Source organism: Rutidosis leptorrhynchoides, chromosome 3 (assembly GCF_046630445.1).
Source record: "Rutidosis leptorrhynchoides isolate AG116_Rl617_1_P2 chromosome 3, CSIRO_AGI_Rlap_v1, whole genome shotgun sequence".
In the NCBI taxonomy this organism is placed as follows: Eukaryota; Viridiplantae; Streptophyta; class Magnoliopsida; order Asterales; family Asteraceae; genus Rutidosis; species Rutidosis leptorrhynchoides.
The window spans coordinates 6,024,323-6,049,961 of NC_092335.1; the positions used below are offsets into that span (position 1 = coordinate 6,024,323).

Sequence of the window (25,639 nt, forward strand, 5' to 3'; positions counted from 1 at the left end):
ATGTTCACTAGTCCATGCATGGTAAAGTCTTCAAAAGTTGGATATTGGATGGGTTTACATGGGGATTGTAAGGTAACTAGATTCCATGTGCTTAAACTAACTAGTTACTCTTGAAAGTAATACTTACATGTAATGTTGGGCTAGTTAAGTCCATATAGGAAGTAGGGTGGGCTTATAAGCCCAAAGTCATGAGTCCATTACACTAGTCAAGCCCAAGTTCAAGTATTTAACAAATAAATCCAATTAAAGCCCAAGTAACTAACTAATAACCTTAGTTAATTAAAATGATTAATAAAATCAATCATGAATGTAAATAATACTTGAAAATATTATTCGTGTAAGTTTCGGGTGTCACAAAGACGTTTCGGGCAATTAAAGTCAAGTACGTTTAGTCATGGCAACATGTAAATGTAATAACATACATTCGTTTAATCACACGTATTAATAATAATAATTATTAATAAATAAACGTTGGAAAATCCAGGGTCGTTACATGTCGCATACAGCGTACAAGGTACACGCATTCGCATGCTATCGAGTGCTCGCATACGGATGGAATGCGCATGCGGGTTGCGGTATCATTAACCTTCTGCGCCTTGTTCTAATGACACCGCAACCCGCATGCGCATTCCATCCGTATGATAGCATGAGACATTAACGAAATACGCGATTTAGTGAAAAAATTGATTTTTAATTAATAACATTATTGAATAGTGTAATTTTTTTAGTGACACCATTGAAATAAGTCATTAAATAGAATTTTTTTTCGATTTCTAACTAGTAACATCAATGAGTATCATTTTTAGATCCGCCACTATGTGTTATAAAAGCAAAAGTTCACAAAACCTTTATATTTTATTCATTTTCAATAACACTTTAAACAATGTTCACAAACTCTATCTTCATACCTGGGTTTACCGATTGGGGCTAACTTAAAACTTCATAAAAATTGGTCACCCATTTTTGAAAAATTCAAAAAAAGACTCTCGGATTGAAAAGCCAAACCTATCTCCTTTGGTGGTAGACTCCACTTTTAAAATCGGTTTTAAGTAGCTTACCTCTTTATTACTTTTCGCTTTTTAAAGCACCTCTCAGAGTCTTAAAGGACCTTGAAGGGTTACGTCGTAATTTCTTTTGGGGTGGGACTATTGAATGTAATAAAATGGCTTGGATTAAATGAAAACATATCTTACTTCCTTACGAGAATGGTGGGTTAAACGTCGGATCCTTACATCTCAAGAATCTTGCACTCTTAACTAAATGGTGGTGACGCTTTCTCTCATTTAAAGACTAGTTTTGGGCTAAAATAATTAGAAGTATTTATGGTCAAAATGGGGGATTGGGTTGTTGCTATAATTCCAATGACGCTAACTTGAAAAAAATTTCGGGAAGGATTTGGTTTGATATCATTAAAGTTGAAAACACCCTAACCAAGTTAGGGTGTGATATTTCTAACGCTTTTGTGAGAATTGTAGGTGATGGTTCGGGAACAAAATTTTGGCTTGACAAATGGTGTGGTGAAGCTACACTAAAAGATTCCTTCCCTAGGCTTTTTCGTCTTGAATCAAATAAAGATGCTCGTGTCTCCGATCGCATCAATCACGAGTGCATACTGTTTATTTTTAATTGGTCTTGGGCTAAGACTCCAAAGTGGAGGGCGGAAAGTGAGCGTAACTCACTCACGTCCTTACTAAATGCTTACGCTTTCTCTTCCGAAAAACCCAACGAGTGGATGTGGAAATTCAACAACTTCGGTCGTTACACCTCTAAGTCCCTTTCTTCCATCTTCACCGAAATCTCTGCCTCGAATTCCTTACCTTGCGGACCAACTGAATTAAATTCTCCGTTACCGCAAAAAATTGGAATTTTCATATGGCGCGCAAAACAAAACAAACTGCCTGTTCGAACCGAACTTGATAACCGGGATATTGATCTTAATTCGACTAGATGTCCCGTTTGCGATGAAGATTTAGAAACCGTGTCTCACACACTTTTATCCTGCAAATTCGCACTTGATATTTGGAATAGAGTAGGTAACTGGTGCAACTTTGGAAATATCAACATCTCCACACTCGCGGATATTTCAAAACCTTTTAATCCGTCTCTCACCTCCTCTACCGGCGCATCATTTTGGCAAGCTATTGTTTGGGTCACTTCTTATTACATTTGGAAGAATCGTAATGATCTTTTTTTCGGGAATAATACTCTTAGCGGTCCAAAGATAATTGCCGAAATTCAATCCAAAAGTTTCGAATGGATCAAGTCTCGTTCGAAGAAAGGCACTTTAGAATGGCATAATTGGCTTTTCAACCCGACAAGTTACGAGGTGGATCGTGATAATAAAACGGGAATAGGCTAAAAGTTTGGATTTTTTTCACTCATTTTCTATATGGCTTTCCCGGTTGGTGATTAAATGAGTAGATAGCGCCAATGGGGCTTTGCCTCATTGGTCACCATGTTAACATGGTGTTCGTGGAGACCAGGGTTCGAGTCTCGGGGGGGGGGGGGGGGGGGGGGGATTTTCGTGAATTAACTCTAACCACTAACATTGCCTTTCAAAAAAAAAAAAAAAAAAAGTAGATAGCTGTTTACTTTGTCGTTGAATGCTCAACACTGTATCGTCTATCTTCTCGGCTTGTGCTCAAGTTCATTAGCCTTCCGGGGAAAAAATTAGGAAAATGGGTTTTTTCCCAACCTCCCTATTCGTTTGTTGTTTTTTTTCCTTTCTTTCTCATTAGTATTTATATATAGATGTGTATTGGGTCTCCTGTGTAGTTTCGTATTTTATCTTGTGCATAGGCTCGAGTTGTATTAGGAGCTCCCTGGAGTTTCCGCCTTGTAATCGTTGTATTTTTAATAATAATAGTTTAATCTTTCAAAAAAAAAAAAAAAAAATTATGCTCACCCGTTCCAAATAAAAATATATCTTATAATTTAAACCAGCAATCAAATGGCTATTCGTCTAGTTAACTAGCAGGGTAATCCATCGACCAATTTTGAAATTTTAAGTTCAGATCTTGAAATTGACTATTTGTAAATAGGGTTAAAGCTACAAATATATTATATACTTTCTCAAATGTCCATATGTCGCTCATATACCATTCTCACTGTCGGCTATATACTTTCAGAAAGTGTACCAATGTCAACATTTCGTTACCGGTTACCTGCTGAACCGGTAAAGTTAATTATTTAACATTTTTTTTTCATTTTATATGACTACAAATAGGTTATGTACTTTAAGTTATGTTCCGATGTAAGCTATATACTTTCAGTTTTTGTTCCAATGTATCACCGACGTGTCATGACTACTTAGAAGTCATACCATCAATTGTTTTCGTTGCAGGTAATGTATAGTGGCTTCTATTGGTACACTTTATGAAATTATATAACTTACAGTGAGACGCAAATAAGTATATAAGCGATATAGAAATATTTAAAAAAGTATATAGTCTATTTGTAATTTTAAGCTGGTAAATATGTGTCATATAAATAAGTCTTTGAGTTTCATGTAGAAAAAGCATGTAGAAAAAGTACTGTAATAAACAAAATAGCGACCTAATCCTAAAATTTTGCTACACACCAATGCAATCCGCACCGAATCCAAAACACAACATTTCACACGGTGGCAGTAAGGTGTACCAGAACTCTGGGCCCATAAGCATTAACCCAGCTCTATAAAAACACACCTCCAAATAATAACCCACAACAAACTATCAACTTAACCCACTCCAAAATATGGAACCCAAAACACTAATCATTCTCGCCATCTTCTGCCTCACCATAACCACCACCTACGGTGGACCCACCACTGGCTACATCAAAAAATCCTGTGCCACCGTTACCTACCCTGCCTTATGCGAACAATCTCTTTCACCATACGCCAAAACCATTCAAACTAGCCCCTCCCAATTAGCCCGTACAGCGTTATCAGTAAGCCTAAATCAATCCCAAACCACCCAAGCTTACCTCAACAAACTCAAAAGTTTTAAAGGTTTGAAGCCACGTGAACGAGCCGCTATCGGGGACTGCTTAGACGAAGTAAGTGATAGTTTGGACCGGGTCAGTAAATCGATCCAAGAGCTTAAAACATGTGACCGGGTCAAGGGTCAGGATTTTATTTTTCACATGAGTAATGTTCAAACATGGGTTAGTTCTGCCCTTACCGATGAGAACACATGTATGGATGGGTTTGGTGGTCGGGTCATGGAGGGTCGGATCAAAACTTCGGTTCGGACTCATATCACAAGTGTGGCACATGTGACTAGCAATGCTCTGGCACTAGTTAACAACTTAGCTCAGAAGCATTAGTTGATGGATGATATATAGGTGGGCCCTAGTATACCACCACTAGCAATGTACCTTTTTGTTTGTTTTAAGCAGGTATCGTTGTTAACCCAGTTGTTCGGGCCGGGTCAGTTTGAGTCTTACGGTTATGAAAGATGTATAAAGCAATATAAGTATAATTTTGTCGTTTAGTGTAAAATGTTTAATTAGCTTGTGAAGTATCAAGTTTCTTGGTAAGATTATTGTGTTTTTTTTTTTTTTTTTTTTTTTTTAATGCAAGGTATATTAATTTTTAAACAAATTACAATACATGGGCAGAACATACAAACCCAAAACAACAAACTTCAATACTCGTACATCAAAAGCATCTTTTTTTTTTTTTTTTTTTTTTTTTTTTTTTTTTTTTAATAAGGGTCACGAGATAATCACAAAATTGTTAGAAATAAATGGCAAGTTAGTTAAGATATACTCATATATATAATGTGTACGTATGTCTAAAAATAATTATAATCATTCAATATCATAAAGCAATGTAAGAAATTATTGCATAGAAATTACGACATCATTTCTCATATATCTATCGTAGATCTTGACAATAGAAATATCTTTTTTTTACCAGGTACTTGTATATATAAGTTTATGCATATTACATATAATAAGTACGAGCATGTCATTTTCTAAAATATAATGTTAAAGATTTTAATACTTGTGTGTAGTTAACGACCTGACTAGGATTTACTTAACTCTTATAATCAACGAGTTCTTTTAAATTTAGTGCGAATATGTGTTATTGGATTGTTGTAGATCTATAACATGACTTAAAAACTACTTTTGAGTATTTAATTATTTTCGAGTAATTTTTTATGCTAAATTGTTCTTATTGTCAAATACTATAGTTGTTTTCTCAAGAAAATTATTTCAAACACAATTTATGGTAATGTTAGGAAGTTTACTCAATTTAGGTTATAAAGTTTTATATTTGTTTGAAAAGAAAAACAAATTACACCCTTAATAAATTAAGAGGAAAACAGCCAGAAAAAACGGGAAGGTTAAGTGAAAAAAAGGAGGAATTGAAAGACAACATGGGCGCGTAGTCAATTAAGTGGGGCCCAGTTACACGTGATCGACAACGTGGGACCCACCCATGTGAGGTGAATAATTGATGCCCGGTTAGTAAAATCCAGTCCAGGAGACATGCCATGTTGCCTCCGTACATTAAAAATCTGTTCTTAAAACTAATTTTAGTTATGATCATTACGGTTATAATTTTTTCGTAAAAAAAGCAATAATTTCTCTGTCTCAAATTACATTGATTAAGAATAAGAATAAGAATAAGAATAAGAATAAGCAAGTGTAAAACGATAAGAATAAGAAAAATAAGCAAGTAAAAATGTAAAATTTCTTTTTTATACACTTAATATATAAATATCTATACTGTACATGTTAGATAAAAAAATAAGGAAATAATAAGATGTAGAACTAGTAAATTGTAATATTAATACGAAGTATTTCTTAAATTGTTGTGTTTTGGCGGTCAAATTACGACCTAAGGTGATAAGGAACTACTATTTGTAGCTAAATATGTTAGAAATAAGGGTTGTAAATGATAATTTCGGATTGATTCTTGAATCGTGAAACACTTTTCTAATTAAGTATTTCGACCCTACTTGCCTCGGGTTACACGAAATCTTAATTGGGATAAGACAATAACGCAATTTGTCTCAAGGCAAGAAGAGATCAAATTATAGTATTAGTGAGAATGTGATTTTTCTTGTTTTTATAATGAAAGCAAAGTCCCATATACAAGGTTGTAAAAAACCCGATTACTCGCCGATTAATCATCGATTAATTAGTTTTAAGAGCAATCCGTTCCGATTTTTCAAAATCCGTTTAATTGATCGGTCAACGTCAATTGATGGGTCAAAATCGAATTTGGTAATCAAGGTCGGTCAAAGTCAAAATTAGTCAACGTTTTAACATGAATCTAAACTATAACTTTATAGTTTTCGAATAAAGTGAACAATTTTAGACAATTATGTTAAAGTTTATGTTTATAGTTTTCTTCTATATTTACACATATAATTTCTGAAATTTAATATTTAAATATATAAAGTACAATCCGATTAATCCCCGCTTAATCCCCGAATTTCTGATTACTCATTTCAAAGTCCCGACCGATTAATCTCCGAATAGCGAATTTTGCAACTTTGCCCATATATATAGAAAATGGAAATTAAGGTGCAATGAAAGGACACAACTTTTCAATGAAAGTGTGCAACTCTTCATTGACACCTTTTAGAAAATAACATCACTTTTCATGAAATGATATAACCATTCATGGCTACCTTTTCATCAAATAATGTAATTTCCAAGACCTTATCGAATTAACCCGAACGAGCGTGCACTCCGCATTCTCCAAACTCGTCATTGAGCTTAATGCGATAAGCATTTGCTTTCTAGTAAATCTCAATTAACTAAAATGATTGTTGATAACACTAAAATCACCAACAAAATACAGTAATACTTTGATCACTTTTATTTGACACAAATCTAAAAAAATGGAATATAAATGAAGAATAGGAGGTACAAAGGCCACTTCTATAACATATGTAACACCTATAATGTCCAAAAGCCCAATTTAAGCCAAACTTTTATATATATATATATATATATATATATATATATATATATATATATCCACGATCCGTGGCTAAGCTTAAAACGAGTACAAACCGGATAAGCAAATGTGAACCACAAAATATCATAAAACTTCAATTTGGCTTAAAATGCATGGAAGGGTAAAATAGTCATTTTAATAATTATGATTAATAAAATTAATTATACAAAAGTTAACATATTATGAACCAACTTCACCACCACCACCAACCACCACCACCAACAACACCACCTACCACCACCACCCACCACCATCCACCACCACCACCCATCACCACCATCACCACTAACCACCACCACCACCCCCCAACCACCACCACCAACCACCACCACCACCTACCCACTACCACCCACCACCAACCACCACCACCACCAACAACCAACCATCACCAACTAACCACCACCACCAACCACACCACCACCAACCACCACCACCAACCACCACCAACCACCACCACCAACCACCATCCACCACCACCAACAACCACTACCACCAACCACCACCACCAACCACTACCATCAACCACCACCACCACCACCACCACCACCACCCTCCACTACCACCACCAACCACCACCACCAACAACAACCACCACCACCACCCACCACCATCCACCACTACCAACCACCACCACCACCCCCACCACCACCACCATCCATCACTACCAACTACCACCACCAACCACCACCAACAACCACCACCAACCACACTACCACCAACCATCACCACCAACCACCACAATCCACCACCACCAACCACCACCACCACCACCACCACCACCACCACCACCAACCACCACTACCACCACCAACCACCACCACCAACAACCACCACCACCCACTACCAACCACCACCACCACCACCACCCGCCACCACCACCCACCACCATTCACCACCACCAACCACCACCAACCACCAACCAACCACCACCAACCACAACCCATCACCACCACCAACCACCACCACCACCACAAACCACCACCACCAACCACCACCACCACGACACACCACCATCACCAACAACCAATCACCACCACCAACCATCACCAACCACCACCAACCACCACCATCAACCACACCACCAACACAAACCACCACCATCCACCACCACCAACTACCACCACCATCCACCACCCCCAACCACCACCACCAACCACCATCACCACCAACCACCACCACCTACCACCAACCCCCCAGCCACCACCAACAACCACCACCACCACCCACCACCACCACCCACCTACCACCACCAACCACCCCCAACCACCACCACCACCACCAACCAGCACCACCACCAACCACACCACCACCAACCACCACAACCAACCACCAACTACCACCATCAACAACCACCACCCACCACCACCAACCACCACCACCACCACCACCAACCACCACCACCTACCACCACCAACCACCACCACCAACCACCAACACCACCATCACCAACAACCAACCACCACCACCAACCACACCACCACCAACAACCACCATCAACCACACCACCACAATCAACCACCACCAACCACCACCACCACCACCACCAACCACGAACTACCACCACTATCACCAACCACCACCACTACCACCATGCACCACCACCATGCACCACCACCAACCGCCGTCTCCACCAACCACCACCACCAACCACTACCACCAACCACCAGCCACCACCCTCCACCCACCACCACCAACAACCACCACCACCACCAACCACCACCACCCACCACCACCACCCACCACCAACAACCACCAACAACCACCACCAACCATCACCACTAACCACCGCCACCTCTACCTCCACCACCACCAACCACCATCACCACCAACCACCAGCACCGCCAACCACCACCGCCACCACCAACCACCAACCAACCACCAACCAACCACCACCACCAACCACCACCAACCACTCCCAACCACCACCACCACCCACCAACAACCACCAACAACACCACACACCACCATCACCAACAACCACCACCAACCACCACCACCAACCACACCACCACCAACCACCACCACCATCAACCACACAACCACCACCAACCACCACAACCAACCACCACCAACCACCACTACCACCAACAATCACCACCACCAACCACCAACCACCACCACCATCAACCACCACCACCAACCACCATCCACCACCAACTACCACCACTAACCACTACCATCAACCAACACCACCAACCACCACCACCAACACCAACCATCAACAACCACCACCCACCACCACCTCACACTACCACCACCCGCCACCACCAACCACCACCACCACCAGCCACCAACACCACCCACCACCACCAACCACCATCCACCACAACTAACCACCACGCCGACCAACCACCACCATCACCGCCAACCACTACCACCCACCAACATCAACCACCACCCACCACCAACACCCACCACCACCACCCCCACCCACAACCACCATCCTCCACCACCCACCACCAACCACCACCACCCACCACCACCCACCACCACAACTATTAACCACCACCACCTACCACCACCAACCACCACCAACCACCAACACACAACACCACAACTAACCACCACCACCAATTACCACCACAACCACTACCAACCACCACCACCCACTACCACCACCACCCACCACCAACACCCACCACCAACCACCACCACCAACCACTACCACCACCACCAACCACTACCATCCACTAACCACCAACCACCATCCACCACCACCAACAACTACTACCACCAACCACCACCACCAACCACTACCATCAACCACCACCACCACCCACCACCACCACTAACCACCATCACCACCACCAACCACCACCACCCACCACTACCACCAACCACCATCACCACCAACCACCACCACCTACCACCACCACCAACCACCACCACCGACCACTACCACCCACCAGCACCAACCATCACCACTAACCATCACCAACTACCACCACCTACCACCTACCACCAACCACCACCAACCATCACCAACTACCACCACCCACCACCAACCACCACCACCACCCGAAATGATTATCATTCATTAAATTATTCATCACAAAATGATTATCATTCATCGAATAACAATTATCATTCATCAAACAATTATCATTCGTTAAACAGTTATGATTCATAAAAGCAACAATTATCATTCATCAGAAAAAACTAGCATTCATCTGAGTTATCATTCATCCAATAGTTATCATAAGAAAGCAATAACCATTCATCACAAAATGATTATCATTTATTAAAATAATTATCATTCATCAAACAATTATCATTATCAAACAGTTATGATTCATAAAAGCAACAATTATCATTCATCAGAAAAAAGTTATCATTCATCAGGAAAAAATTATAATTCATCGAAAAACATTTAACATTCGTTGGAAAACAATTATCATTCATCAAATAGTTATCATTTTATCAGACAATTATCATTCATCAAACATTTATCATTCATTAGAAAAAATTATCATTCATCTATATTATTTTTCATCAAATAGTTATCATTTTTTTTTAAAAATCGCTTATCATTCATAAGAAAACAATAACCATTTATCACAAAATGATTATCTTGCATTAAAATATTTTATATCATCAAACATTTTAATAGAGTTACAAAAGTAGTGAAATTTCAAATAATTGATATAATATGATTAGTATTATAAAAAAGAATAGGGCATTCCGAGAATCGAACTCGGGACCTCCCGCACCAAAAGCGAGAATCATACCACCAGACCAAATGCCCAATTATCAAACAAGTATCATTCATCTAATTGTTGTCATTCATATAAACAACACTTATCTTTTATCAGAAAATGGTTATCATTCATCAAACACTTCTCATTTATCAAAAAACAGTATCATTCATCAAGCATTTATCATTCATCAAAATATCTGATAATTGATAAAAATACCAAATGAATGATAAAAGTAGCTGATGAATGATAAACGACGAATGATAAAAGAACGTGATGAATGATAAAAAGTATCCGATGAATGATAAATATTTCCGATGAATGATAAAAATACTCAGTGAATGATAAAGATAGTTGATGAATGATAAGCGAAAAATGACAAAATAACGTGATGAATGATAAAAAAGAAGATGAGTGATAAAAATGAGGTGATGGATGATAAAAATGAGGTACTGAATGATAAAAAAGAAGGTGATGAATGATAAAAATTAGGTGATGAATGATAAAAAGGAGGTCAATGATAAAAAAAAAAGTTTTAATGAATGATAAAAATAAGGTGATAAATGATAATAAAAAAAAGAAGGTGATGAATGATAAAAAAAAACAAGATGAATAATAAAAAGTAGGTGATGAATGATTAAACACAAGATGAATGATAAAAAAAGATATAATGAATGATAAAAAGGAGGCGATGAATGATAAAAATAAAGTGATGAATGATGAAAAACAAGATGAATGATTAAAAGGAGGTGATTAATGATAAAAACGAGGTGATGAATGATAAAAATAAGGCGATGAACGATAAAAACAAGATGAATGAGAAAAACTAGGTAATGCATGATTAAGAAAATTTATCATTCATTAGAAAACGTTTATCATTCATCACCTCAATTTTATCATTCATCACCTCATTTTATATCATTCATCACTCACAAAGTTATCATTCATCTTGTTTTTAATCATTCATCGCCTCCTATTGTCATTCATTGCCTCATTTTATATCATTCACCACTCACAAAGTGCAAGATCTCGTCATTTCGTTACCTTATCATCATGACTAGTTGCAGCAGCAGTGTTTTCCTGTTTATAACAAGCTTACCATCTCTGAGTTTTGTCTGTTGTTCCATAGCTTGCAGCTACAGCTTGAGTTCCTAGTTCTCAGAAGTTAGACCAGTTGTATCTCGCCGCATCAAAATCAAATGTAAACCGTCAAAGTAGGATTTAGTCGGGTCAAATTCAAGATTGGTCAACATTTTTATATAAATATTAAATAGAATTTTGGAGTTTTGGAACAAATAAACGATTATGTTTATGTTTCGAGACAACAGGTTAAAGTTTATGTTTATTGTTTTCTTATGTGTTTACACATATTTTGAAATTCATCATTTAAAATGTCCAGTCCGATTAATCCCCAAGATACCAATTATTCCCTCCAAAGTCCCAACCGAGTACACCAGAGTAGCGCGTTTTGCAACCTTGCGTCCACTATTCAACAAACTTGACAACATTTTTAACAAGTTAGAAATTATCATTTGCTCTGTATATAATTGTAATGAAAAACTTACATGCCAACTTGCAATAGCTCTACTCAAGAAAACAAGTGAACTCAAAGCCCCTGATGGGTTTGCTTTAACCTGCAAAGCAACAATACATAAGTTTACTGCAAAACATAATAAGTTTCTACTTTGAAACCAACCAAAGTGTTACAAATGAAATTATTATTAAGATATAATATAATTTATTTATCAAGTAGTTTTGATACTTTAAAGAATTGGTTTACCTCTTTAAAGTAATCCCTAAGAGAGCTAATCTACCTATCGAAAGTCAATTACCTATCTTTATTTACTATTTTTATTCATTTTATCATTTTACCAGAAATCGGTTCGTATCACAAAGCTAACACGAGGTCTCCTTACCATTGCACAAAGACCTCGAAAAGCATCCTCCTTTTCAACATCATCCCGAATCATGTCCACATAAGGCTCTTAATAAACTTTAAAGCCACAAAATGACAAACATTTAACTCTTAGTCTCTTACACATAAAGAACGTGTTTTCACGATATGCAGGACATAAACATACATAGCTAAAGCAATACACCATGATTGCATGAAATGCTCCATGTGTGGGGCTAAAATACACCTAATATACTGTTTAACAGCTTTTTAACCTCCTAAAATACACCTAAAACCAATTGTTCACTCATATTTAATTTCCTTAAAGACTCTCGCTAGTTATAATATGGAACCACGGAAATTCATTGAATGGCTGTAAGCATACCTGGAATGCAGATACTATGTCGTATGTGTGGCCTTGAAAATGACCAGGTTGCAAGAAAATGCAAATACAATACAAAATCAACATATAATGAAATATGATATAAATGAAGTGGTAGTTTCAACCAAGTTGTAAATCCTATCATGTTACTACTAACATCATGCCTTGAGAAATTGAGGAATTCTTACTAGTATAACTTGTTTTATAACGGGCAATGGTTAACAGAGACATCACACAATATCTTATGGTAAAAAAAAACAAGTTTCATTACCCATCAAGATAACATCCTGACCTTAATAGTTCCACCATAGATCATTATGCTTGGCTGGTTCAAGCGGCCCATTGCCGTAATAGTACCTGGCATCTGGGAAAAAAAAATAGTAAAAAATAGAAAATGTTTGCATGCATTTGATCATTACTCATGAAATAGTTTTACAACAGAACTACTTGGTACAATACTGCAAGTAAATGTTACAGTGATGTCATATACAAAAACTTCATGTGATTTAACCCTTAAATAGATTCAGAAATTCAATAGAAGTTCATTAGAAACAATATACCCTTTACAGATATGTGTATCAAGATTCCTAGACATAAGACGCCGCCTACAAATAGTAGTTAGGACAGAGATGATTTGATTCAACCCAAGCTATACAAAGAGTTTCCATTTTGATCCTAGCTCACCCACTATGCTACCTAAATTCACATATACGTAAGCATATATACATAAAGAGAGAACGAAGAAACTCACAAATTATGACTAAATCAAGGTGTCAACATCACATTCGCTTTAGATTGATTAGTAACAAAACCTGGGGTGCAGCATCTTACAACACTCGGATCCCATTCTGCAACAAACGTAGTCAAAACATCGTCCTAGATATGGTTGGGACCTATGAAGTCATGAGTCTGCACCACGTTTTATGTCAATCCACAAATCAAAACCTGATCAACTTAAATATATTTGTGGATTAACACCAGCTACAGTGATTAATGAAATGCATCTTTTAAGCTACAATCCTTGTTCATAAATACAACACTCGTAATATCATTCATTACTCTATGATTCAAACCAATTCAATCTAAAATCATATTAAGGCTAATACAAACTAAACGATAATGCATTACTGTACAACATTATGCAAAATCAACAAACAACGTTATGGCCTTATCAAAATCAGCAAATAGCTTTATAAACTCAGCAAACAGTTTTTATAAAAATCAGCTATAGCTTCATAACAATTTTTATACAAAGAAAATAAAAACAACAAAGCATTGAAACTTTTCAGATTGTGACCAACACCTAGTAGAGGCATTTTATCAAACAGTTGGAATGCATTATCTAACAACACAAAATTTGCTTTATCAACATTTTGCTTTTACGTTACTCGATCCAAATAAAAAACAATATCATCTTTCCTTTGAATTATTACTTGTAATCTAGAAGTAATTAACAAACTTATGCCTTTGTAAGATCAAAAAACCAAATTGGCCTAACCAACTTCTTACCATCTAGTAAACTAGTCATGAGCTTAAAGTAAGTTGATGCTAATAAAATTATAACAGTTTAACATTGGTTAGAAAGCAATTACAGCCATATAATTTAGATGCTCCAAAAAATCATGAATTCTACAATCTAAACAAATACATAATCCTATAATTGTAAATCCAAATTCAGTAGCAACACAACTAGATATATAATTAAAGGAAGAAAAGACACAATACCAATTCTTCTGTCTGAACGACTCTTAAAGTGTACAAAGAGTTACAAATAAAGTAAAACAGTTAACATTATAACAATTACACCCTACTTGAATTTACTGTCATCGATACTGGCTATTTTAGTTAAACTAGTTAACATTTACATACAGATATTAAGTAAATTGTGCAAGCTTTCACAATAATAGATCAAAGACATGAATCGGATAGTATTTGAGTTGTTAAATACTTAAATGTAAGAGTACCTCTTTTGTTTTAGATATGACGATTAGACAATGAAATTCAAAAATAATTTTAGTTACCTAAAATCGAAGATGAAGACTGTGGTTGGCATGATTAGATGAAGAGATGAAGATGCGGTGAAGATAGAAGACTAAATCAACATTGACGGTCAGAGAGAAAGTAGTTAGATCACCATGTAAACTAGAAAGATTATGATTGAGATGAGTTAGGGTTAGCTGCTCTGGATCTAATTTGATTTTAATTTAGCGTGATTGCAAATGGAATGGAGTAGTTAGATCCCTTGATGAAAAATCCACACAGAAATTGAATTATGAAATTACCAAAGTACCCCGCCGCGTTTTTGTTTTAAAATTTAAGAATTTTGAAATGTGAGGCCCATATTCACTTATCCAGTTTGTACCCCATTTAGTACTTATCCATGGATTGGTCCAATATATATATATATATATATATATATATATATATATATATATATATATATATAGTGGTAGGATCAAGAGGGAAGTAACCATTCGGGGGGAAACGGGGGGAAGCAAAAACTTTTTTTTTCGTTTTTTAAAAAATCTTTGTGTGATGACCCGGGAATTTCCGACCAAATTTAAACTTAATCTTATAAGATTTCGACACGATAAGCAAAGTCTATTAAACTGAGTCTCATAATGTTTGAACTATTTTCATGAATGCAATTGACCTTTGACTTTTCCCGACGATTCACGAACATTGGTTTGTAAATATATATATATATATATATATATATATATATATATATATATATATATATATATATATATATATATATATATATATATATTATATGAGTATAATTATAAGAACATATATAATATTTTGAATTAATAAAGTATACTTTAATTAATTAAAATTTATGTTGTTAAAATAAATATATATACATATATAAATATTATTATGAATCTATATAAAGTTTTTATCAAATATATATAAAATATATAAATATTAACCCTTCAATAAATGACGCCGTATAATAATATTACACAAGTGATAAATGGTATTATATTTAATCGCAAGTTTGAACTATATTTGTTATGTTAATATTATTATTATTATTACTCTCAGTATTATTACTAATAATATTATTATTAAAATTAGTATCGGTATGTTATTATTTTAATATAATATATAGATGTAAAATTAATGTATTTAATTTGTTATATCATTATTATCATAATTATAATTAGTAGTAAAAAAAAAATTTTGGTTTTGGTTATTATGTTTATTATTAACATTATTAATAAAAATAATCATTTATTTTAGAGGTTATTATTATCATCAATAATATCACTTCTTATAATTATTATTACCTTTACTATTATCTATTATCATTAATATTATCATCATTATATTTCTAATATTATTAGAATTTTTATTAAAATTTCTAATAGAATTTTATTAATAACTAATATTACAAAAATTTAATAAAATAGATATATATATATATATATATATATATATATATATATATATATACATATATATACATATATATATATATATATACATATATATATATATATATACATATATATATATATATATACATATATATATATATATACATATATATATATATATACATATATATGTATACATATATACATATATATGTATATATAAATATATATATATAAATACAATTATATAAAATACAGCTATATAAATAAAAATCTAAACTGATATAAAATAAAATTCAGTTATTTATATATAATAGATAAATAATACGGATATAAAACAGATATATACCCGATAGCTTTGGATTCTGTTATTTGTATATATTTTTTTTTGTGTCTTCTGTATGTCTCGTGAACCAGGGTCGACATCACAAATCATTTAGGGTCGGATTCAGCTGTTTAATTAAATACCTAATCATTTCATATAGATTATCAACTGCAAATGGAAATTAAACAGAAAGAAAACCAAGAAAAACCCATCTATCCTTCTCACGTCCATCTTTTCGGTCAAAACTAAAAATCGAATCAAATTTCAAAATCTAATAATGCAGAAGTGTCAGGAATCGTTCATGTAAGCTTTATCTAAAATCTCAACTTTCAATTTCTTGTATTGAACTCGAATTTTTGAGTCAAACATATAAATTAAAAAGTCAAACGAATTGTTCATAAAGAAATTCGAGTTCATTTTTGAGTTTATTGAACAATTGACGATTTCTAAATTTTTTACGAAGGATTTACAACAACTTTCATGTTATAAGCTTGGCCTAATTCGTTCTTGAAATCAAAGTTCGATTTTTTTTTTTAAACTGTAACGACAGCAGGACCATTGCTGCTCGAATTTTTTTTATTTCTTTTTATTTTACGATCATATTTCTTTTATAATTGTTACAGGTCATAAACAAAAAAATACAAATTCATTTTATAACCTTTGTTTAAAAACATTCGCAAAAAAAAAAAAAAAAATGGAATTCAGTATTTTTTTTATAGCAGCGAACTGCAACAGCTTCCTGTTTTCTTTATATTTTTTATTTTTATTTAATAGAAATAAATAACACTGATTAATATTAATTTAATGACAAGTCCTAATTAATATCACAAAATTCGTTATATTGAATTTGAGGCTTTGATCGAGTTCTTAGTAGAAGAAGAAAAGGAAAATTGAAACTGAGTAAAAACGATGGTTAAATAGAAATGTATCATAGTATAAATCAGAAAAGCGGGAATGGTTGGATGGTCGAGAGTGTTGTCGGGTGAGCGTGAGGTCTTGGGTTCGAGTCCCGTCTGCAGTCTTTCTTTTTACTCAAAGATTTAAAGGGTATACCTTGTTATTTCTTTCACTTCTATTATTATTATTGTTATTGTTATTATTATTATTATTATTATTATTATTATTATTATTATTATTATTATTATTATTATTATTATTATTATTATTATTATTATTAATATTATTATCATCATTATTGTTATTATTAATAGACTTATAATTATTAAGATTGTTATTACAAATATATGTATTATGTATTAAAATAGAAATTCCATTTATTAATATATTAAGATTATAGTTACAAATATGATTTTTATTATTAATAATGTTATTACTAATATTATTATTATCATTTAAAAATATAAATGATATCGTTTTACTACTAGTATAAGTATCATTATTATTATTAGTAACATATGTATTATTATAAATATTATCATTACTATTATTATTACTATCACTATTATTATTACTAGTATTACCATTATTATTATTAGAGTTAGTATCAAAATGACTAGTAAAAATCATCGTTATTATAAATAACATTAGAATATGATTATTAGAATAATTAGTATTATTATTATTGTTATCACTAAATATTAACATTAAGTATTATTAGTTTCATTATTCCTATCATAATACAATCTAATATATTGATCACTAATATTAGTATTATTATCATTATCATATTTATAATTATTGAAATCATTAGTATTATTAATATAAGTATTATTATTAATATTATTATCAGTATTATAATGATTATTATATTTAGTGTTATTATAATAACTATCTTTCCAAACAACTGATATATATATAAAATATATATTTAGTACATATAACATAACAAAATCAATACTTTCATATACAAAATAATATATTAGACATATATATATATATATCATTAATAGAAAAATGATACAACTAACAAATTATTATATATATATAAATTTATTCGATTATAATTATGTGTATTAATAAATATACAAATGATATAGGTTTTTGAATTCGAAGTCAACCCTACTTTTGTTCAATGTCGTTATATGTATTTTTACTACAAAATACATTATGTTGAGTTTCATTAATCCCTTTTTAAATGCTTTTGCAATATATATTTTTGGGACTGAGACTACATGCGCTGTTTTTTATAACTGTTTTACGAAATAGATACAAGTAATTGAAACTACATTATATGGTTGAATGATAGAAATCGAATATGCCCCTTTTTATTAAGTATGGTAATCTAAGAATTAGGGAACAGACACCCTAATTGACGCGAACTCTAAAGATAGATTTATTGGGCCCAACAAGCCCCATCCAAAGTACCGGATGCTTTAGTACTTCGAAATTTATATCATGTCCGATGGAGGATCCCGAAATGATGGGGATATTCTTATATGCATATTGTGAATGTCGGTTACCAGGTGTTCAATCCATATGAATGATATTTTTGTCTCTATGCATGGGACGTATGTTTATGAGAAATGAAAATATGAAATCTTGTGGTCTATTAAAATTATGAAATGATTATTTATGATAAACTAATGGACTCACCAACCTTTTAGTTGACACTTGAAAGCATGTTCATTCTCAGGTATGAAAGAAATCTTCCGCTGTGCATTTACTGATTTTAGAGACATTACTTGGAGTCATTCATGACATATTTCAAAGACGTTGCATTCGAGTCGTTGAGTTCATCAAGATTATTATTAAGTCATTTATAGTTTAGATATATTATGAAATGGTATGCATGTAGTCAACTTTCAATGTAAATGAAAGTTTGTCTTTTAAAAACGAATGCAATGTTTGTAAAATGTACCATATAGAGGTCAAGAACCTCGCGATGTAATCAACTGTTATGAATCGTTTATAATCGATGTGGACTTCGTCCGGATGAATTAGAGCGGGTCCCTTCACTTTGTTCATGAACATTATAGATGAGATGAAAATATGAACATTTAGTAGAGACACTTTGTGATAAATGTTTTTATTTTGGCGGGAAAACGCTCGAAGAAGTAATATATAACAATTATCGTATTTTTCGAGCGTATTTTGAGATTTAGATATTAGGGTTTAGATATTTGGGTTTATAGGGTTTAGATATTAGGGTTTAGAAATTTAGGGTTTAGGGTTTAGATTTAGGATTTAGATTGAGTTTTTAACACGAACGGTTTAGAGTTTAGGGTTTTGGGTTTGGTGTTTTGGGTTTATGGAATAAACCCAAAACACCAAACCCTAAACCCTAAACTCTAAATCGGGCTAAATTTTACTTCACAAAACATGAAAAAAACGTTCATATTCTTCACGAACAATATTTTCTTGAATGTTATTTTTGTCGATCGTTTTCCCGTCTAAATAATAACATTCATCAAGAAGTGTCTCTTCTAAATGTTCATATTTTCGTGTGATCTTGATGCCGGAAAAAAAAAATTAAAAAAAAAACGAAATTTTTTTTTTTTGCTTACCCCCGCTCCCCCCGATTGGTTACTTCCCCATTGATCCTGCCCATATATATATATATATATATATATATATATATATATATATATATATATATATATATATATATTTTTTTTTTCTGAGCAAAAATAACCAAAACTTTTGTAACAAAGCTCTTTCGTGGAATGATGAAGAAAAGAAACAAGGTTATTTCACAAACTAAACCGAGCATGCTACAACCACAAACATTTAAGCAATTAAGCCTATTAGTCCAGTTGGTTAGGCAAGGAGCTCTTTCTTGTCCCTACAACTCATTTAAGCCTAACTTTACATGCTTATTGCATAATTCATTGTCCATAGTTTTATTTATTAGGTAAGTAGTTTGATTGCTTTCAGTGTTATTAATGGAATTTAGTGTTTTAAGGTCACTATATACGAGAGTTTCAATTTAATCATACTGTACTAATAGTAATAGACAGGGCAGAGTCAAGAATTAGAGTTAAGGGAGCTGCACTTCAATCTAATATTGCAACAGCAAAATATGAAAGTTAGAACAAAAAACTAAAACAATGTATTATCAAATTAATAATATGCATTTTAATAATATAAAACTTTGTTAAAACATGCAACTTGTTGTAAATTTAGTAGTTAAATATGGATGGTAATTAGTCAAATATGAATAGTAAAATTTGTACTATATATATGTGCATAATGTAAGTTACAAAAACATACATATACATTAAATACATCACACCTTTTCAACCTCTTTCTCTCCTATATCTTCTACAACACATCTCTCTTTTATTGGTTCTTTCAATTTGAATATACTGAACCAGGCCACTAAAGGTAGTTATAAGCCTACTGAAATATAACACGTTATCAGCACGAAGTGCTCCGTATAATCAAGGTTTATCTAAGCAAGCACACGTCACTAATCAAGGTAAGAAATTATCTAACTTTTATTAACTTCACTAACATTTATATTTATGTTATTTAAGTTATATATGGTCGGTTATACCGCCTGAATTATATTTCTGTAATCTAACTTTTATTAACTTCACTAAAATTTATATTTATGTTATTTAAGTTGTATATGGTCGGTTATACCGCCTGAATTATATTTCTGTAATCTAACTTTTATTAACTTCACTAACATTTATATTTATGTTATTTAAGTTATATATAGTCGGTTATACCGCCTGAATTATATTTTCTGTAATCTAACTCTTATTAACTTCACTAACATTTATATTTATGTTAATAAGACCTCATGATTGTACGCAACACGTCATTTGACAATACGGTACTTTATGTACGCAACACGTCATTTGACAACACGGTACCATGGGTCGAGATTAATTCCGATCAATACGAATACGATGGGGTCTTTATATGTTATCTAACATTTATGATTACTTATGCAATTAATCATTATTTATTTCATGCATACTAATGTTTATTCTTAAATTTATAATCTTAAAAGTTAAAATAAGAAAAGGTAGTTTGTATTTTTATTAAAAGTAAATCTTAAAAGTTAAAATAAGAAAAAGTTGTTTGTATTTTTATTAAAAGTAAATCTTAAAAGTTAAAATAAGAAAAGTAGTTTGTATTTTTATTAAAAGTAAATCTTAAAAGTTAAAATAAAAAAAGTAGTTTGTATTTTTATTAAAAGTAAATCTTAAAAGTTAAAATAAGAAAAAGTAGTTTGTATTTTTATTAAAAGTAAATCTTAAAAGTTAAAAAAAAAGTAGTTTGTATTTTATTAAAAGTAAATCTTAAAAGTTAAAATAGAAAAACTAGTTTGTATTTTTATTAAAAGTAAATTTTAAAAGTTAAAATAAGAAAGGAACATAAGTTCCGAATATATTCCTTTTTTTTTTGTTAACTGAATATGTAAACGATTAGTCAGCCTATAAAATTGGTATAATATGATTTATATTTTATTTGATTATATGAAGCAGGTTATGAAATCAAAAGTTGTGTATACCAAAACTCTACCTAAGTTGTTGAATATATTTTATTATTATAATATATATGTAGTCGTAAACTGGATATTTGTGAATATTAAATAGTTGAGTTATTAATACATTAGATCTATGAAGTAATTAACACATTAGATCTATGAAGTAATTAAATAGTTGTGAATATTATTTTATTCCAAAAAGAAGAAGAATATATATATATATATATATATATATATATATATATATATATATATATATATATATATATATATATATATATATATATATATATATATATATATATTGCAATACTATGATCTGCTACTCTCATGTTATCATATTGTGGTATACTATTTTAACTTGTATGATTGTATAAACCGACTACATATGAGCATGTTATAGAACATATTTGTGTCTAGTTATCTTCGGATAGAATAACTATTTTTGAGTCTTATGCATGATGAATATAATCATTGATTTACGTTTTGTATTGACTAGGAATATTCTATTTATGGAATGAATATTGATGAATCATAATCATGATTTTTTAAGACAAAGTATACTTGGTGTATTTGATGTATGCATCAAGTAATTTTATACTTATATATGTATATATGTATATATTGTGATTATATATGCTACATGGTTATGGTTGCTACCTTGTAAGTTTTTAATTGGTCTAACATGAAACTTGGAAAAAGTGATTATATTAATTTGTTATATCATGACCTATGCTATTATTAATCTAATTGATTAATAAGTTAGTGGATTAGATTGACATATTATTTTGTGATCGGTGTACTCTTTTAAACTCTCGCCATATACATGATTATATGTGCTATACACTGATGCAATTTGATTTTTTTTAAATCACGATAAATTGCATGTTGGATTATTTTAATATTTAATGCATAATTGATAATCATCATGATCTTTTAAGATTAGAAATATATTTGATCTGCACATAAATTAGTTGTATACTTAATATGTATATCTTTCAAGTGAATATAATTCACAGACCTTTGATATATTAGATCGATTTACATGGTAATTTAATATTTGAAATGTTACCTTATATTTGATATATATTATTTTATGCAAAAAAAAAATAATAATAAAAAAAAATAATAAAATAAATAAATTATGTGGAGTCCAGTTTTATGATGATTAATTGGGATTATCATGACTATTGCTACTAGGTTACTAGTACAATTGTTGAGTCACTTTCTAATGCGGTTTTTTCTCAGATTGTAACTTGTTTGCAGATAATGGTAACATACACACTATGATCAAATCTAAGAAATATTTCATTGATTTAAATCTAATGAAGGAATTATAAATACTATATCAGGTCTTGCAAACTTGATATAAGGAACGGAAAAGGCAAAAATTCATATTACCAAATGGTAAAAATTTTTTGATAAACAATGCCTTGTTTTCTCAAAATCAAAGAGAAATTAATTGAGTTTCTCTGATATATATATATATATATATATATATATATATATATATATATATATATATTAATTGAGTTTCTCTGATATATATATATATATATATATATATATATATATATATATATCATAATGGATATGATTATCAGTAAATGATAACAGATAATGAGAAATATCTATGTAGCACCGAAAAGCGCATATGATGAAAAGCGCGTATATGATTAAAAGCGCATATGATAAAAAGCGCATATGATGAAAAGCGCATATGATGAAAAGCGCAGCGCATATGATTAAAAGTGCATATGGTGATTAATGAAAAGCACATTGAGAAAGAATCACCAATATTTCTTGAAAGAATTCAAGGGAATATATATGGACCAATTCATCCATCATGTAGACCATTTTGATATTTCATAATTCTAATAGACGCATCTAGCGGATGGTCTCATGTTTGTGTGTTATCAAGCCGTAATATGGTATTTGCAAAGTTTCTTGCACAAATTATTAAATTGAGAACACATTATTCTGATTACATCATTAAAAGGATGAGACTTGATAATGCTGGTGAGTTAACATCTCAAGTATTGAATGATTATTATATGTCTACAGGGATTGTTGTTGAACATCCAGTTACTCATGTGCATACACAAAATTGGTTTAGCTAAATCAATAGATAAACGCTTGCAGCTAATAACTAGACAATTGGAAATGAGTACAAAACTCTCAATATTTATATGGGGACATGTAAAATTACATGATGCGACATTAATTCGCATTAAACCAAGTGCAAGTCATAAATATTCTCCATTACCAACTTAATTTTGGTCGAGAGCCAAATATTTTCCATCTTAGAACATTTGGTTGTGCAGTGTATTTTTAATTGCACCACCACAATAAATGATTCCTCAAAGAAGGATGAAAATATATGTTGGATATGAAACATCTTCAATCATAAGATATATTGAACCCATGACGGGTGATGTTTTACAGCACATTTTGCTGATTGTCACTTTAATGAAATATTGTTCCCTATATTAGGGGAAGAAATGAAAAATAAATAAAAAGATGCTTCATTATGTGAACATCAATTAGGGTATATAGAACTCGCACAAAAGAATGCGAAACGAAAGTTCAAAAATAATGCATATGCAAGAACTTGCAAATTAATTACTTTATGCATTTAAAGATACAAAAAGAGTGACTAAATCATATATACCAGCAGTAAATGCTTAAGCTAGAATTGAAATTCCAAAAGCTGGCAATAATGTCACTCATGAGTCTTCGCCACGTCTGAAACGTGGAAGACAAATTGGTTCAAAAGATAAAAATCCTAGAAAAGAAAAATCAGCTGATAATGAGGTAAAAAAAAAGAAAGTGTTCAAGAAGAACCACAAATCAATACTCCTTCTGCAGAGGATATTGATAAATGTAAATACATAAATTGCAATAAATTATGCAATATTATGAAACTGAAATGAAATGAAAAATCTTGATGAGATATTTTCATATAATGTTACAATGACATCATGAATAAAGATGATGATCTGGAACCAAAATCTGTCATTTAATATCAAAATAGACGTGATTGAACTCAACGGAAAGGAGCAATACGAGCTGAATTAGAATCGCTCAATAAAAGAAAAGTTTTTGGATCAATCGTTATCACTTTTAAAGATGTGAAACAATGGGATACAAATGAATTTTTATCCGAAAAGAAATGTGCAAATGAAGTTACAAGGCAAAACTTGACTTGTAACTCAAGATTTCCCACAAAGACCAGAAATGAATTAGGAGAAAAACTTATCCTCCTATAATGAATACAATTACTTATTAGATACTTAATCAACCTGGTAGTTATTTAAATGCATCTCATGGATGTTGTTACTACTTATTTGTATGGATCACTTAATAATGATATATATATATGAATATACCTGAAGGGTTAAGGTATCATAAGCATCTAATGCAAAACCCAATGGAATATATTCCATTAAATCACAAAGATTTCTAAATGGGTTTATACAATCAGGACGTATGTGGTATAATCGATTAAATTACTACTTGATAAGAAAAGGGTATACATATAAACTTATTTGCACGTGTGTTTTATAAAAACAATGTTCGGATATGTGATCAT

At 32.2% G+C, this 25,639-nt stretch overlaps 2 protein-coding genes and 1 non-coding gene across 3 annotated transcripts; 2 read left to right on the forward strand and 1 right to left on the reverse strand.

Moving 5' to 3' along the window:
• The first annotated feature begins 493 nt into the window (after positions 1-493).
• LOC139897408 (uncharacterized) lies at positions 494-2,359 on the forward strand. The gene is made up of 2 exons (XM_071880101.1): positions 494-575; positions 1,476-2,359. The coding sequence occupies exons 1-2, from the start codon at positions 494-496 to the stop codon at positions 2,357-2,359; spliced, it is 966 nt and encodes a 321-aa protein (XP_071736202.1).
• Positions 2,360-3,712: 1,353 nt separating this feature from the next.
• Positions 3,713-4,537, forward strand: LOC139895683 (21 kDa protein-like). Its single transcript, XM_071878215.1, has one exon. It carries the CDS (start codon positions 3,736-3,738, stop codon positions 4,306-4,308), a length of 573 nt encoding a protein of 190 aa, XP_071734316.1. The 5' UTR covers positions 3,713-3,735; the 3' UTR covers positions 4,309-4,537.
• Positions 4,538-10,634: 6,097 nt separating this feature from the next.
• TRNAQ-UUG (transfer RNA glutamine (anticodon UUG)) lies at positions 10,635-10,706 on the reverse strand. Its single transcript has one exon. It is a non-coding gene; the product is annotated as a tRNA-Gln (tRNA).
• Positions 10,707-25,639: the final 14,933 nt, after the last annotated feature.

What these genes read in the sequence shown, in the direction of transcription:
- LOC139897408 (XM_071880101.1), top strand. Translation starts at nt 494, where the DNA reads ATGTCGCATACAGCGTACAAGGTACACGCATTCGCATGCTATCGAGTG. An exon ending in GAATGCGCATGCGGGTTGCG is followed by an intron (nt 576 to 1,475) that starts GTATCATTAACC and finishes TGAGAATTGTAG; the next exon opens with GTGATGGTTCGGGAACAAAA.
- LOC139895683 (XM_071878215.1), top strand. Translation starts at nt 3,736, where the DNA reads ATGGAACCCAAAACACTAATCATTCTCGCCATCTTCTGCCTCACCATA.